Source organism: Nicrophorus vespilloides, unplaced genomic scaffold, assembly GCF_001412225.1.
Source record: "Nicrophorus vespilloides isolate i.1.1-1 unplaced genomic scaffold, Nicve_v1.0, whole genome shotgun sequence".
In the NCBI taxonomy this organism is placed as follows: Eukaryota; Metazoa; Arthropoda; class Insecta; order Coleoptera; family Silphidae; genus Nicrophorus; species Nicrophorus vespilloides.
This window is the reverse complement of record NW_017099275.1, coordinates 73,486-89,726: the sequence shown is the minus strand read 5'-3', so window position 1 is coordinate 89,726 and position 16,241 is coordinate 73,486. Positions and strand designations below refer to the sequence as shown.

General features: G+C 31.1%; 2 protein-coding genes across 2 annotated transcripts in view; one reads left to right on the top strand and one right to left on the bottom strand.

Moving 5' to 3' along the window:
* The first annotated feature begins 1,390 nt into the window (after positions 1-1,390).
* Positions 1,391-6,323, top strand: LOC108564300. The gene is made up of 3 exons (XM_017923298.1): positions 1,391-2,320; positions 2,378-2,467; positions 5,704-6,323. Exons 1-3 carry the CDS (start codon positions 1,391-1,393, stop codon positions 5,782-5,784), a joined length of 1,101 nt encoding a protein of 366 aa, XP_017778787.1. The 3' UTR covers positions 5,785-6,323.
* Positions 5,979-16,241, bottom strand: part of LOC108564299 (laminin subunit alpha-1-like) — a 65,879-nt gene continuing 55,616 nt past the window's right edge. Inside the window, exon 4 of the mRNA XM_017923297.1 lies at positions 5,979-6,044. Coding sequence (XP_017778786.1) covers positions 5,979-6,044 — 66 coding nt within the window. The remainder of the gene's footprint in view (positions 6,045-16,241) is intronic.

Sequence of the window (16,241 nt, the reverse complement as noted above, 5' to 3'; positions counted from 1 at the left end):
TGTTTTTTACTTTGTTTTCTTTTGTTTCAGTTACATCGTGGAACAAAGAAAGGCGTTCCGTCCGTTGATTAATTTAATTACAATTTCCCACAAGATAATAAACACGAAGACCGCCCCCTCGGTTATTGTATTTCTCGCCCCCTCGTCGATGACTACGTACGCTTATTACTGGAAAAGACGGCTTTCCACGCACGTGACACATCGTTTCCCATACGTTTATTTTTTATTATTATTATTATTACTTTGGAGCCAGGACGAAAATGAACGTGAGAATGAGAGAGATGGAATTTTTCTTTGGGTTTGGTTTATGTTGACCACTTAAAAATTGACTTTCGTGGGAAAAACCCTTCCAATTCGATACTCACTCTCTCACACTATTCTTTTACTCTTTCGTTCTGTCCATTAGGGCTTTATGATTCATTCACATCCTCCTTGCTCTGGACCAGAAACACAACGAACGACCCACACACGCCGAAAGCGTAAAACACTTCCCGATTTCGAACGTATTTGATGATAAATACGCATTCTTCAACATTCTTTCGCCCCGTACTTTCTCTATTTTCATATTTACCAAATAAATTTCACGTTCACGCTCTTGCTGCGATGTTTACATATATTACGCATAAAGCGTGTAATTTATAAAACGGAACGATCACAAAGAAATAAATATATATTTATATCAAACCGACAGTGGAAATAAATGCATATAACTTATTTAAATATACATTATTTATAAGAACTTACGCAAGAAATTTATTATATATAATACAGAGGTCGGCAGCTATTTTGGAGCAAAGAGCCACTTGATTTAAAATCGTCTACAGAGCCGCACTTAGCATTACTTTAGCTTAACTGTGCGAGCCGGGAGCCGCATGCGGCTCTGGTGACAAAAATGTCACAAAATATGTACTAAATTAAGTGACTACAACAAAAAAAAACTGTACACAGTATAAATAATTTAAATGGAAACACATTTTTGTATTTTTAGTTTGATGAAAGAAAAAAAAATATATTCTTCATAATTATTTAATAAAATCTAATTTATAATTAAAAATTTTAAATATTTCTGAATTAGAAATATTTAATTAAAAGCAGTTTATTAATAAATATATGATTTATTAGATTTCTAATTAAATTAAACAATAGACGTTAAATATTTTCGTATTGAATGTAATTTTATGAAATCATTGATTTGAAACAGAAAACGTTAACGTTCCTGAGGTTCCCTTATCAAGAAGTTGGCAAGAAGATTGAAAGAAGGGCGTAGCGTCTCGGAAAACGTCGGGCCTTAATTAACAATGTGGGCGTTCTAATTTGATGCATTCGCAAGATAATGAAGAGCTTCGCATTGTCGAAATAACGAAAAGAGCGCAGAGTGAAGCGAACACCGATGTCGATAACGGCCTCCACCTCATTCTACTTGAAGTTGGCCAACTCGCTGGCGATGTTCCCATTCGAGATTCAGAAAAGTCCACGTGGCAAGATAAGTTTCGTGTACAACGCGAAATCTTACATAGCCAGAAGCCTCATGAAAGCCATCATCTGCTTTACGGCTCAACTCAACTTGACGATGGATTATTTGGTCAAGGAACACTTTAGTTTATCCTCGTGGGCGTTCGCTTTGGCCAATTTCATTGTGATGTTCAACTTGGTGTGGATCTACTCTTTCTTGATTTATTATAGGAATAAAGTGAGGAACTTCTTCAGGAAGACAAGGAGCTGCACTACAGAGATGCAAGAATGGATATCGTCACGTCCACATTACAAAGTCGATTATATTGTTATACCACAGTTAACCTTTTGCTTTTTCATCTTAATTTACCATTGCTATTCCTTCAGCGTTTACGATTTTTTCATTTACACTTTGGGAACTACCCTTCCGAACATTGCCATCTGCTTGGCCATCTTCCAATTCGTCGATTACGTCTTACACACGAAATCTTACTTCGTTCATCTCAATAGAGAACTCAACTGTGCTAAAGACACGAATCACCTCGAATACCTCCTCCACTTCTACATTCGTCTACTCTCAATCACAAAAGAGATCAACAAAGCTTTCGGTTACCAAAATATCTTAGTGATAACCAAAAGCTACATTTGGATCTGCTACCAGTTGTACTACATCCTTGTTATCTTGAGGAACGGTTTTGCGGATCGCTGCGAATTTCGTAATTTTTTGTTCGCCATCTCGTGGAGCGCCGTCGAGGTGATCTCGGTGACGAGCATCCTGATTACCTGTGACCTCACTAAGTGGGAGATCGATCGGTTTCGGGTGCTCTTTGTGTCGCGCCTCGGGAAGACCGGAGGTGATCAGGCCGATGTAAAGCCATTAAGCAAATTGGGATCTAATCATATTTCAGTCTCGCTCTCTTTTCAGATTAAGAGATTACTGCTGAAGCTGCTCAACTCGGATTTCGTGTTTAAAGCTCGAGGATGGTTCGATCTCAATGTCGCCTTCATCTTCCAAGTAAGTTAATTTAATCGATATAAAACCGATTACATTAAACGTTTACCAATTCACACCTTCACAAGTCTTTGTTTAAAACTAATAATCTCATATTAAAAAAAAACATTTAGTAATTACCTTCAATCGAATCAAAGAAAAACATTAATTACATTATATGAACTTATAAAAAATTAGAACTGATACACTTTTTGACTTACAACAAAAAAAACTTGGACGTACGTAAGTTGAAATATTCGAACTATTATGTACACAAGACAGTATAATTATGTAATTGTAGTACATATTGCATTAAAGACATAAACTTGTTATTATTATCATCCCAATTTTGTTTTACTGCTATAGAAGAAGTTCCTTTGAAATTAATCAAGTATTTAGATAAACATTATTAAATATTGCTCGACGCAATCTAAATACCAACGTCGAATCAAGTTTTAGCATAATCTTAAAGCGTTCATCGCAAAGTTTTCCAACTTCGCTGCTGGTATGAAGATCGGAGGGGCGCGCGGGCGCGGCGAAAAGAAGTTACGTAATTAATCGATCGATGATGGATGACCGCGGCATAATTAGGGCTCCGTTAATAGTTGGTAACTAACGAGTTCTTGTAGTTCCAGTTTATGAACTTGTGTGTAATTAATGGTCAAATAAATAACGATAAAATCGAAAACGCAACAAGAATTGAGCGCGTGATTTACGGCGTAGGAAAGAGAGAGAGAGAGAGCCGTAGATTTTAACGATCCACCTACCTACCCACTGCAACTAATTGCAGCCCATTCGACGTTCGCGCGTTTCAACCCTTCCGCACTATCCGATTCTCTTCCAACCCCCAAAAATAAACAAAAACAAAGAAATTATCCTTGTTTTTTGTTATCCAATACCATTAATGGCTTCCAAACTAATCTACTTATATTCAGTTACAAATTGTTTTATCCCAAAGAATAATTGTAATTATCATTGCAAAACGTTAATTAACATTTATAATATAGACTTTTAACTATTAGATATTAATATCAGTAACTAACCAAATAGTTTGTAAACTTTTCCATTAACATTCTTAATGTACATAACTTGCAAATATATGCGGTAATATCTTTGAGAAATAATGAAAAAAAAAATGTAGTTGATACAATATAAAAAAAGTAAATAAATTACTTTGATCGTTACATAATATAGTAACTACAAGCTAATTAATTACTTCAATAGTTTAACATAATTAGTGCGTTAACTTTAACTAACTTTAGGTTAGTTTCGGTAGGAGCAAATACTCGTCTATAAAAAGTAAAACTTTCATCATTAAGAATCTCAAAGGCATACTTCAAAGTGTTTTCATTGCCTTCAAAACTAAGGTTAGATTATGGTAGGTTATGTTCCCAATCGAACATAACATTAGATCAACTTTATCTATCTTAACCTAATTTTAGACAAAGGTTCAACATAAACCCTTCTACAAAAATATGTTAAGATTGGACAAGTTATTTTGGTGTAGCTTAAGTTAGCTTGTCAGAAAATAAACATTTGTAAGTAATTCTTCCTGAAAAATGGATACAGATTGAAGCTTAATACAAAAGACTGAAACTAATTCATCGTATCAAAATTCTATCTAAAAACATCCAAAAAAGAATAACAAAACTACTCTTGTTTTGTTTTTTTCCCAAAGGCCATTACAATTACCAGCACATAAACTAATCCCTTTTTATATTCAATTACAAATTATTTTCTCTTCACCCATTCATTACGATTATCAATTAAAAACGGGGGGAGGCGTAAATGAAACAAACGAACAGAAAATTTAAAAAAAAATGAGAGACGAAACGAAACATGGGTATAACAAAAAAAAAATAAACAAACAAACCACCGTTGGGGGAAGCTCGTTTCCACGCCGTCGAAATAAAACTGTACATTCCTGTGTTTTGCTGGGTTCGAGCTATTATTCGACGGGCTTTGTCCCAAAAAATTAATTGACGCTGCGGATTGTTAATTCTCTTTTGTCGCGACGCTTTTGTAAGCTCGAATTCCATTTGGAGATTTTAATCCGTGAATATTTTGCAGCTCGAACGCGACAAATAAACAATGAGAGAGAAAAAAAAAAGAAAGAAAAAGTGACTAGAAAATAATGGCGAGCAGAGAATGAACAAAGAATCATTTATAGTGTGACACTGCAGATACGAGGGGAAACGTCAAATAATCATATGCAAATAATGGAATGATATTTTCGTTATAAAACAATTATATTATTATTTTTCATTGTGTTTTTTTGCGGGTTGGTATTGCATTGTAATTTATATAGTAATGATTAATTTGTATAATATAATAGTATAAGCACCATTTTGGAATTATATTGATTAAGGGTTGCCTAATTCGGACCGGTGCCTACGTTGGACCACTATGGTAATTTGCGCAATGTAGCATATAACCAATAGAGGTTTTCTAGACGCTAAGCAAACTTATGATCAAGTATGCCGTGGATGCAGTTGTCTTCAAGCAGTTATCAATTATTGTTTTCACTATAAAGTATACTTTAAAGTATCTTAAAATAAATATCAGAATTAGTCTTTTAAAATAGACTTAATTACAGATTCTATAATAGTTCAAAAGGTTAGGTGAAATATTTTCATTTTTTTTGTGTAAAAGTTGTCTAATTGCATACCACAAGATATTGCCTAAATTGGACCAGTCAAATTGGAGATAGTGTAATAACAAGTAGTTCCTACAAATCCATATCATAGAAAGCTAAAGCGAAAAAAGTTAAGAAAGTGAAATCTTCAAATTTTGAACAAATTATTTTTATCACTTATTAAGATACAAAATCATCACATGATTATTTTATATTCAGGTACTAAAGAAGAAGTCATTCAGTATACTGCAGTGAATGTACTTTTTGTACAATATGTACTTTTGCTTAAATGGTCCATTCTAGGAAACCATCTCTTTTGATTTGAATGTTTCACATATTTTTTATTCTCAAATATATTTTAATAAATAAATGTCATTATTTTTAAGTTATAAATCGCACAACAACAATAACAACTGTTTCTTCCGTAAACATAAATTTAAATAATATGTAGATGGCTACGTTTTATTGTTTGAACTTTTAGATGTATATTTTTGGCTGTTGCATTTTCATATTGGTATCAAATTAATTGGTTTGTTGATTGCAGTATTAAGCAGGGATGTTAATTTGAATAGTATAAGGACATGTGTCCTTGTGTCTGTCTTATTGCCTGTATTTTGGGTTTCAGATTTTGGGCGGTTGCATAACATTAATTTCAATTATGATCCACTTCGCTCCGTCGTTAAATCCAGAGGCGGAATCCGCTTAGGATGAGGCCCCCGTAAGGATGTAAACAAAATTCAGAATTTACATATACGGAGAGGGTCTGCTGCTACTGCTGCGCCGAATAAGGCTAATCCCGAGCCTCGAAAACCGGAGGACTTTCCCTTAAACAGAAACGGCAACCAATGTGCATCGTGTTGTATTTAATTGTTAATGCCGCATCGGGGGATTTCCGTTCCTTTATGGAAGAGTAGGATGAGGATGAGGAGGAAGACCCACCAACCTCTGGGATTTATAAGCAATCCACTTACACACAAAAAAAATATACATTCGTATAATATAATTCGATTAACGTTTGCCACTTTTTCCACTCATTTTTTTTTTATTTGGAGAAGAAATGGAATGCACAATAGCTTTCGCAGATGGTGAAGCTTTTATACTAATTGTGCAACCCACGTAGCAAATTCAAATGACGAGGCGACGTACGTACACGAGGAAGCTTTTTAATTGCCGTCCTCCTAGTTTATAGTATACTTAAGTAATTGTAAAATACTTTAGGTTCTGTGTTTTCGAGCAAACTATAAACGTCAGATCAACAGTCACCGTATAATAAATGTTACTTGATTTGAATGTACGTAACTATAATTGCCCATAACACAGTCTACTATGACAGATAATATTGCTCAGTTATTTATGTTGAGAACAACTTCATTTCATATATTTTTGTTTACAAACTTATTGCATTTTATTAAAAAATTAACTAATTTTTATATAATTAATATAATGCTGCATTCACACTTTGCTTGATATGTTGTATAAATTACAATTAAACTTATATAACAGTTGGTACAACTGATAAACTTATGTAACAACAAACAACAACGTATGATAACATAACAGTTGAAACACTTGACATCAATAAATTTCTAATGGAAAATTATAAATATTTGAAGGATACCAAAAATTGGCTTAAATTTATAAGTACTAATAAAACATGTATTTTGTAGTCGATTTAATGTTTATTTAAAAAAAAGTGAAATTTAAGTAAAAAATGATGATTAAAAATACAAGTAAATATATGAAATTGATACGTTACAACACATTTTCCCATAATAAATCATATTTAAGATTTAGATTTTTGGTTGGTAAAATTAATGGTTCTGTCATACTAATTGTAATTAGTTACGAATATGAGTAGATTCTAGTTATTAAAAATAATGAATGTTCTTGAAAAAAAACTTCTAAACTTGAAAGCTTACTGTTTTTAATTAGTCAAGGACGATGCATCAGTAAGATTAAGTATGTTGTAGAAGTCTTCTGGTGATTTCTCGAATAGTGTTTCTTGATATAAATTGCAAGTGCCTTTGATTCTAAGTAAACGTCGTCCGTTTAAAACCTATGACTGTTGCAGTTGAATCTCCTAATGAGTCAGCAAATGTGGAATTCCGGTGAATAAATAGATTTAAGTCTCTGTATGTATGTGTGTATGTATAATATATACAAGCGTTTAACGTTGTAATACCCAAATGTGTTTATTATCCGAATGGTATTGGGTTGTAATAACGTTGTCAACGAAATGGTCGTAGGTGAAGTTCATTTAACTCTCCCGACTGCAGCTTTGGTTTTATTTAGGAGGATGATGCGAATTTGCATCCGGTCGCAATAATCCGACTTGGATCTTGGCTCTTGTGAATTTAGCAGCGGTGTGCAGAATTAGCGCGTCGACTAAAATTACTGCGGTCGGAGAGCGGGAAATTTTTGAAAAAGCAGATGGAGGAAGACTGCGAGGCGCGAGAGAGACGTGATGGACGCGCGTGAATGTGCATCCAAAGTGCTGTTGACATGGCCCCGGACACGGCAGAATGCTGATGATCTGTTTGTGTGTGGTCGGACCGATCCTGTCCCGTCCGTTACATAAGGCTGAAGGCTTCTTATGTAATGCATATTAGGTGCAGAAGAACCAGAACAGCGACGTCTCCTTGTAGAGGCGAGAGTGTTTATCTGAGCGCTGCTGCCATGAGATTATAATTTTAGGGAATGAATACAAATAAAGCATGTCCAATCTATAGTAACTTTTTTTAATATCAAAGAACGTGTATTTGCGTAAATGAAATAGACAAGACTACTTTTGATATATTTGATGCGTATACACATGCTTCTTGTGTATACTCATAAATTAGTATTGTGACAGAGATAGATCTGAACTACAACTATAAACAAGAATAGATTAGAAAGTTTCCAGACTGAAGCACAAAAACATGAATTTCTTATTTAGAAACATTTAGTTAAACGATTTTTAAAATCTTTCATTGCTTCAATAATAAAAATTATCTAAAACTGTTCTTTTACAAAGAAATCTCACAATAAGTTGATTACTTCGATTAGTTTTATTATAATTCATTCAGTATTACTTCACTTAACAAATACGACTTTTTTCTTTAGATTTCCCAGTCTACATGTATTGAAATTGTCATATAATACGATTATTGACTTTGAGCAGATTTCTACACTCTCAGAGACTTAATACATAGAATGATGTAAATTATTTTACAACAGTCCAAGTTATTGATTCAAATAACATAAACAAATAGTAGCCATTATTCATTAAACATGTTACTAATTGCAATCGTCTTTTCTTTCTTTGGAATTGGATTTGGTTTAATTCTATTGTTTTTTAATTTCAGTATTCACGTTTTATGGAAAATCACACAATGACGCATAAACAACTTGTTTTGGTCAATAACCTATTGTTAATGAAATATTAAAATTACAATTTCGTGGAGATTTCTTTTTCTATTTCCCAAGTAATTCCAATTTGAACATCTTGTATATTTCAATAGCGTTTATAATCAGATTTAAATTTTCTATTTTATAATATAAAAGAACAAACTCACCATGAACATTATGTAACACTACCTCAGATGTCCTATGCATATCCATTTCTTTGGTGTTCAACTTAAAAAATTACTTATTTTTTGAAAAAAAATGACTTTTTTTTCATTGACATTATGCTTGACAGACAAATATTATGTTTTTCAGACGTACCAACCTAGAGCGAGTTAGTGTTTTTGCTGTATGTTGGTAATAATTATTATTGAGTCAAATAATACTGAAACTGAAATGACAGCTGCAATCATTAGTCAAATGACAGTTACGTCATTGTATTTTGTTACAACACATAATACAGATTTACATATTAATAAGATATAATATATTAATTATATTCAAGATTTATTTCCATTGATATCAATTGTCAAAAATTATGTAAATAAAATAATGTATGTTTTTACATCTGAAAATTATTTAAATTCTATTGTTTTCTAGTAAATTATAAAGAATTTTAATGAAATATTGAAATAAATTAATTTAAATTAGAATATTCTTGTAAATATATAAACTTAATAAAATTACATAAGAAAAATGAAAAAACTTAATTGTTTTGCTGGAAAATACATAATGTTTGTGTTTATTTAATACGTTTGTATCGAAGTTATTAATCCTTATAAATTATTTTCAAAGTGTTAATAATTATGTGATTAAATATCAATTATACATCCATAGTAGTAGTAGGATAAGTATACAATATGTATGTTGTCAAACAAATATAACTCAAAGCATAATTTAGGAATAACGATGATAAGTTAAGGGTGGAAACTGCTTATATAGGGCATATTAGGATCATAAGAAGCAGAATAAGACCAAGAACAACAAGGATACGCAAGCACGCATTCATTGGATTAGAAATTTGGGAAAGCAATGATTGATGTCCCCCGATATAATATTTGTATTTTCTGCGGGTTTCCTCCTCCTAAAACCCTCTCGAAAGTGTCAATTTTATTCGACGGCGAAGAGTGATGGGTTCCTTAAGTCGCCCGATTGGCAGCAGAACACGTTCTGTAATAGACAGCAGCAGCCCCCCGTTAATCTCTCCCCAACTCGGGGAATCCCCCCATCTTCCGCTTCTTATTCTTCAGTCTCTTCACTCCAATGTATACATTTTTTTCTCGATATACATAAATTTTATAAACAACGCCACTCACACAAATCCCTCCACCCCTAGACCATCTGACAGACATTGCGCTACCGGAATTTAAAACCACAACATCGGAAAAGCGGCAACAACGAAAAATAAATAATAAAAAAAAACGTGGACAAAAACAAAACGCGAACGAAACGTGTGTAATACATTTTTCATTTATAATTTAAGATGGCCATGTTTCATCTACGGCACGTTCTCGCTTCTGATTCGGGGATATTTTTAGCTGGAATGTTGGTATTTGAAAATTATTACGCTGCCTCAGATCTCTCCTTCTATGCATCTGTTTTTCAAACACAAATTCTTTGACACTAACATTCATATTTATTTTTTAAATTTATCATTTCACTGTAATGATTTGAACTATATTTTAAATTATTACAATCATTCCTCATATTAATAATATGTAATTTAATTTTTTTAACTATTTCATAAAAAAAATATTTGCTAAAAAAAACTTTTGTATATAATTATTATTTTTTTACATTTTCTTCTTTTATTATGAAAATAAATTTCTTTCCTTCTTCTAATGAAATAAATTGTATATAAATATTTTTTGTTTATTTGTAAATTATTAAACTATTTTTTTTACCAATTAAAACATTGTAAATCATTAATTTTAACAAATTAAATAACACAAAAATAATTAAAATTAATAATGAAATATAACGAATCATCCGCTGTTCGTAAATAGGATCGTTTATATAAAAAATAAAAAGGATTTATTTTCAATTTAATTACAAAAAAAAATGCGTGCTTGTGATGATAAATGAGAATTTCCATTTGATACCATTTATGTGAAGTTAATTAATTACTGATATGGAATATGCGATGCGAAATAATCCCATTTTATATAATGAATAAATGCACATTCGCAAACGATTACTACTCTACGTGCATTGACCTAAAGGATATTAAATTAAATTAACAAGGATTTTATATACATTTCATTGTTAATACCAATTAAACTTTTGACTCTTAAATGAAGAATAATATTAGTGATAATTAGAAGCAAACTTTTTAACATGTAATTGATGATTTAAAGAATCTGTATATCTTCTTCTCCTAAAAAACTACCTAAGTTAGATTTAATTTCTAATGTTGAAATATCAGAAGAATGTGTAAGCTATAATTTTACAAACTTATAGATATTGAGGAAACAAGAATTAAAATATTTTGTTGTCCCAATTGTTTTAGCAAAATGTAAAATTAATCCAAAGAAATTGACATAAATTATAACAGAATTTTATCCAAAATGGTAATTTCAGCCGTCCCGCAAATGCATTTCAATCAAGTTTTACTTGCGAATGCTTTGCTTATAGTTTTAAAGACATATAGATATGTACGTGACTGTCTTTGAAGGAACTATCTATAATGTATGTCTTTTAAAACAGTGAGGATGCAGAAAAATAACTAATAAAATCATATACAAAATTGTTGAGTTTACAAATGTACTTTTATATTGGCAGTTATGAAGCGAAGTGCTAATCTGTGGATGCTGTTGAATTATTTACTATGTTATAACAAAATTTCGTCGAGTCCCATGAATAAAGTATAACTTGTTGCGAGCTGGAAATCTCGAGGTTGTGTGTCGTACAAAAATAAAAATACATAAAAAGAAGCGTATGTCGGATCCAATTGACAATTTACGAGGAAGTGGGTCGTATTTAGGAAATGCTTACGTATTGAATATAAGAAAGATATAAATGTATATGGGAAGCCGATCCATTAGTATTCCCCTCCGATATATCCCGTCGTAAAAGTAGGAGATTTCTGCGACTCGCTAAAGGCGCTGCAAGAAGGGATTCGTTTTATTCATTTCATGTATGGAAGATGAAGAAGAAAGGGAAGGAAAGAAAAGAAACGTGCGACATATTACTAATATAGGTTATATCTGACGAATTAAGAGTCTCATCCTCAACCGGTACGGCTTATGTATTATTTTCTTCATCTTCTCCTCTCGCTTCGCATCACTTTTTCGCATTCGATGGACAACAAAGTCCGCCCTCGTCCTTGGCTCACGTCTGCCCCAAGGATTTATTTAAGTGCGGTCAGGATGTCGCGTCGAGGACGAACATCTCCTCCTGACCCTTTCACATATATAAAATGCCATAACATTTTCATTTCGCTGTAATACATTTTAAGCTACAGAAGATGGTCAGCAAAAAGAAACGAAGAAGAGGAGGACAGAAATAAACATGCGTTTCGAACAAAACGAATCTGATGAAATAGAAATAGGACGAACTGTGAAAATAAATAATAAATATATATTTAGGACGCTCCTTGATATATTGCATTTGAAAGTCTGTTTTTTGTTGTCTCTGTTCTTTTGATCTCGATTTACTCGTTTTACTGCGATAGGCAACGTGCGTGCATAATCCAATCTTGGATCTGCCGGACTTCGAGCTACTTCTACCGTCCTGTATCCTATTAATATTAATGAGAAATTGTTAATTGGGTACGTTATCCAGAACAAAGTCCCGTCGCCCGACGCGCGAAGAAAATTGAAGACGATAAATAAAAAAAAAAGGATTCTGAATCAATTAAACTGAAAACACGTTTAGCATAGAATGATAGTTGGATGAGATTATTTTCATTTTTCTACAGTATCGTTGGTATTTTCTATACAGATTTATTAATTTCTTAGTTTTTCGATATATCATGGGTCATTCATCAAATCTTCAGCTGCTTCACATAATATAAAACAGTTCTATTTTTCTATATTTTTTTGTGATCTTTGAACAAGGTTGTACAGCAGCGTTTCTCAACCATTGGGTCGTGTTAAATTGACAGCTGTCACCTTGTGTCAAAATGAAGAACAAAGAACTACAAACAAATACGTTGATTTACGCAGTTAAGAATATAAACACAGTTGAAAATTTCATTTTATCAGGCTATATTTCTTATTCTGAAAAGTTTGAAATAGGTTGTACAACAATGCGAAATGACAGCTGTCACTTTGTGTCAAAGCGAGGAACTGGTGAAATAACAGTTGGGTACAACTAAAAATTAATATGTTGAGTTGCGTGATTAATAATATAAACAGTTAAAAGTGTGTTTTATCAAACCTTATTTTCTTCATCTAATTTTATATATTTTGAGAGAATTGAACAAGGTTGTACAGCAGCGTTTCTCAACCATTGGGTCGTGTTAAATTGACAGCTGTCACCTTGTGTTAAAATGAGGAATTGGTGATTTAACAATTAGGTCGCTGGTACAACTGCAAACAAATATGTTGATTTACGCAGTTAAGAATATAAACACAGTTGAAAATTCCATTTTATCAGACTATTTTTCTTATTTTGAGAAGTTTGAAAATGGTTGTATAACAATATTTGAAGCGCTTTAATTTTTTAATGCAAAATGACAGCTGTCACTTTCTGTCAAAGCGAGGAACTGGTAAAATAATAGTTGGGTACAACTAAAGATTAATATGTTGAGTTGCGTGATTAATAATATAAACAGTTAAAAGTTTGTTTTATTAAACCTTATTTTCTTCTTCTAATTTTATATATTTTATGGTAAATTATGTAACAATTTGTTACTTTTCTAACAATACAAAAGTAACAATTTGCGATCAAATTGACCTTCTGTAATAATTTTTTTTAAATTTCAAAACTAACATTTCTTAATAACTCTGTTTACAGAAATATTTCAATTATACCTTCATTATTATTAGATCCATATTTACGCATAAAGTATTAAATATTGGCCTGCATAGAAATCAGTCTGTAAAATTTGATTATTTTCGGTAATATTTAAATAATTTACTTAATAAAAGTTGGGTAAAACTATAAATAATATGTTAAGTTGCGTGATTAATAATATAAACAGTTTTTTATCATTTCTTCTTCTAATTTTATATATTTTGAGAGATTTGAAGAAGGCTGTGTAACAGATTTTCTCAACCTATAGGTCGAGTTAAATTTTTATTGAGTAACAAAATGACAGCTGTCACGTTATGCCAAAGTGAGGAACTGGTAAAAATACAAATAAAGAAACTCCGCTGTACATCAAATTTTATAATTACTTATCTTAAAAATATACAACACAACTAAATGTCATTTCATAAATGTACAATTATATACATTTATTGAATATGTTTAATTACCTTAGTTACATAATAAACAATTACTACCAACAGTAGTTTGACACTTTGGTTGTAACAAAAATGATTCGGAATCAATTGAAACTGTAAACACGTTCAGATTTGGATGAGATTTGCAGGAACATTCGTCTTCTCTTCTAAGTTTTATTTATTTCGTTGGTCTTTTTATATATTTTTTTTCAGAGAAATCGTCGGCCATCCATCAGATCTCCTGCCGTTTCACGGAATATGAACTCAGTTGAAAGTTTTTTTTTCTTTTTGTTTTGAGAAACCAATCTTTTTTTTCTTCATATATTTATTCTCGACGCGTATAAATAAATATCATCGATACGAAATATATGGACAAGGTTTGCTGCAAGTAGATGGACTACCTATGGTCTGCTAATTGGTGATTCCTCTGAATAATTGATGGAATAGTAACTTGTTTTTGTAACAAGTCGCAGAGCTCTCTTAATCAGATCGGAATCTTCAGCAATGGCATTTCGCTTTATATACTACATATTTACTTTCAAAGGATGTTTCTCAATAGTTTAGATCAGTGGTCTCCAACCGGTGGAACATGAGAGAATTTTGGTCGTTCACAAAGTTTTTGTTATTATGATTCTACTTTTTTACACTATTTGATTTATTAAATAATAGCATGTTTATAAAAGACACAATGCAAACTTATGTATTATAATTTCATACTTAGAATCTCATTTTAGTGGTCTACGAGATTACAAATTTTGAGTTTAGTGGTCCGTGAGGTCAAAAAGGTTGGCGACCGCTGAATTAGATAACCGTTAGAAAAATATTATAAATTCTGCTATAATAAATACATGAAATTTGAGTGATAATTGGTTTACTAAAAAATAATAGCGTTATACCTTAATACAGATATACCTTAATTAAAGTTACCTCTGGTTACAAAGCCACGATATAACAAACACAGCAATTCTAAGACCAATTTTACATGAGGTTTAATTTCTTTTAAATATAATTTGCATTTTCCTCTAAAATAGTAAAAAAATCATTAAGATTTTTCTTTGGATCAAATGCCTTTAGCGATTTAAAATTAAAATTATTCAACAGAAACTTATTATATATGTGTAAGATTTAGTTAAATTAGGATAAAGAGGAAATGACTGTTAAAACGCAATTGCAAACATTGATAGTTCTTGGAAAGAAATCACACTTAGAAAGAAATGCTTAAATTGTTTGTTTGGCGCAAACCATGAACCAGAATTTATATTAAAAGAAAACAATAAAAACCAAGACGTTATCTAGCTAAAGATTTTAAAAATGTCTTTAAAGAGGATGTTAAAATTTTATTGAATGCAGAAGGTGATGGTTTTTCAGTGGAAGATTTAGAAAATCTTATAAAATAAAGACGAAATTAAAAAAGTTCTAATCGAAAAAAATGTTAATAAAATGGTGTTTAAATTACGTTTAAAATGTTTTAAATTTATATTAGTCAAAATAATCTTGATTTAGAATTCTTTGTACATAGAAAAAGCTTTTAATTTTTCTTTACAAAGGAACGAAGTAATTCGTTAATAGATTCAATAAAATTACAACTTTATGTTAATAATTTAGTTATTACAAGGAATGAGTGAAAATGAATCATAGTTTACTTGAAAAATAAAGTAACTACACTATTTATTGGTATAATACATACATTCCCAAAGTGTATGTATAATTTGATAATTTACGTAAAAATACAAAGAATTTACTATATTTGCGAAATTTGTACAAACATTTTAATTTCGAGTAAACGCAATATGAAATGAATCATATTTAATTAGAAAATATAATAAATAAATACAAAACGTTGATTCAATTACAAAATTAATTTATAAAATACACAAAATGTGTATTAATTTTTTACTAAATGACATATTTTATATAATAACTAAATAGTTTAAAAATAGATTGTAAGAAATATAAAATGTTCAATGCAAATTGTCTGTATCAAACAATGTAACACAAAGTGCTGAATTCGTTTAATTCCCAATTAATATTGATACACTGTTGTTGCTTCAATTATTAAACGAAACAAATGTTGCGTTAAAAAAGGCATAGTGCATCATTTATGTACAAAAATAAAGTAAATACTTCATTGGGAACAGTTCGACTGTATTATTTACTCGATTGCATTCCATGTTCATCGTACCAATTTGTATCTACTTTGTTTCGCTGAAAAAAACGTTCGGTCGTTTATTTCATATTTTTGTTGTTGTTATTTCCGCAACAAAATACTTTATGATTTAATAATAATAATTGCAACTTATGCTTTTCAACTTTTGAGATGAAGGCGTCCGAGGCTACACAATAGTTTTTGTTCATCTCTTTATAAATATATAAATGCTCATTTTTTTGT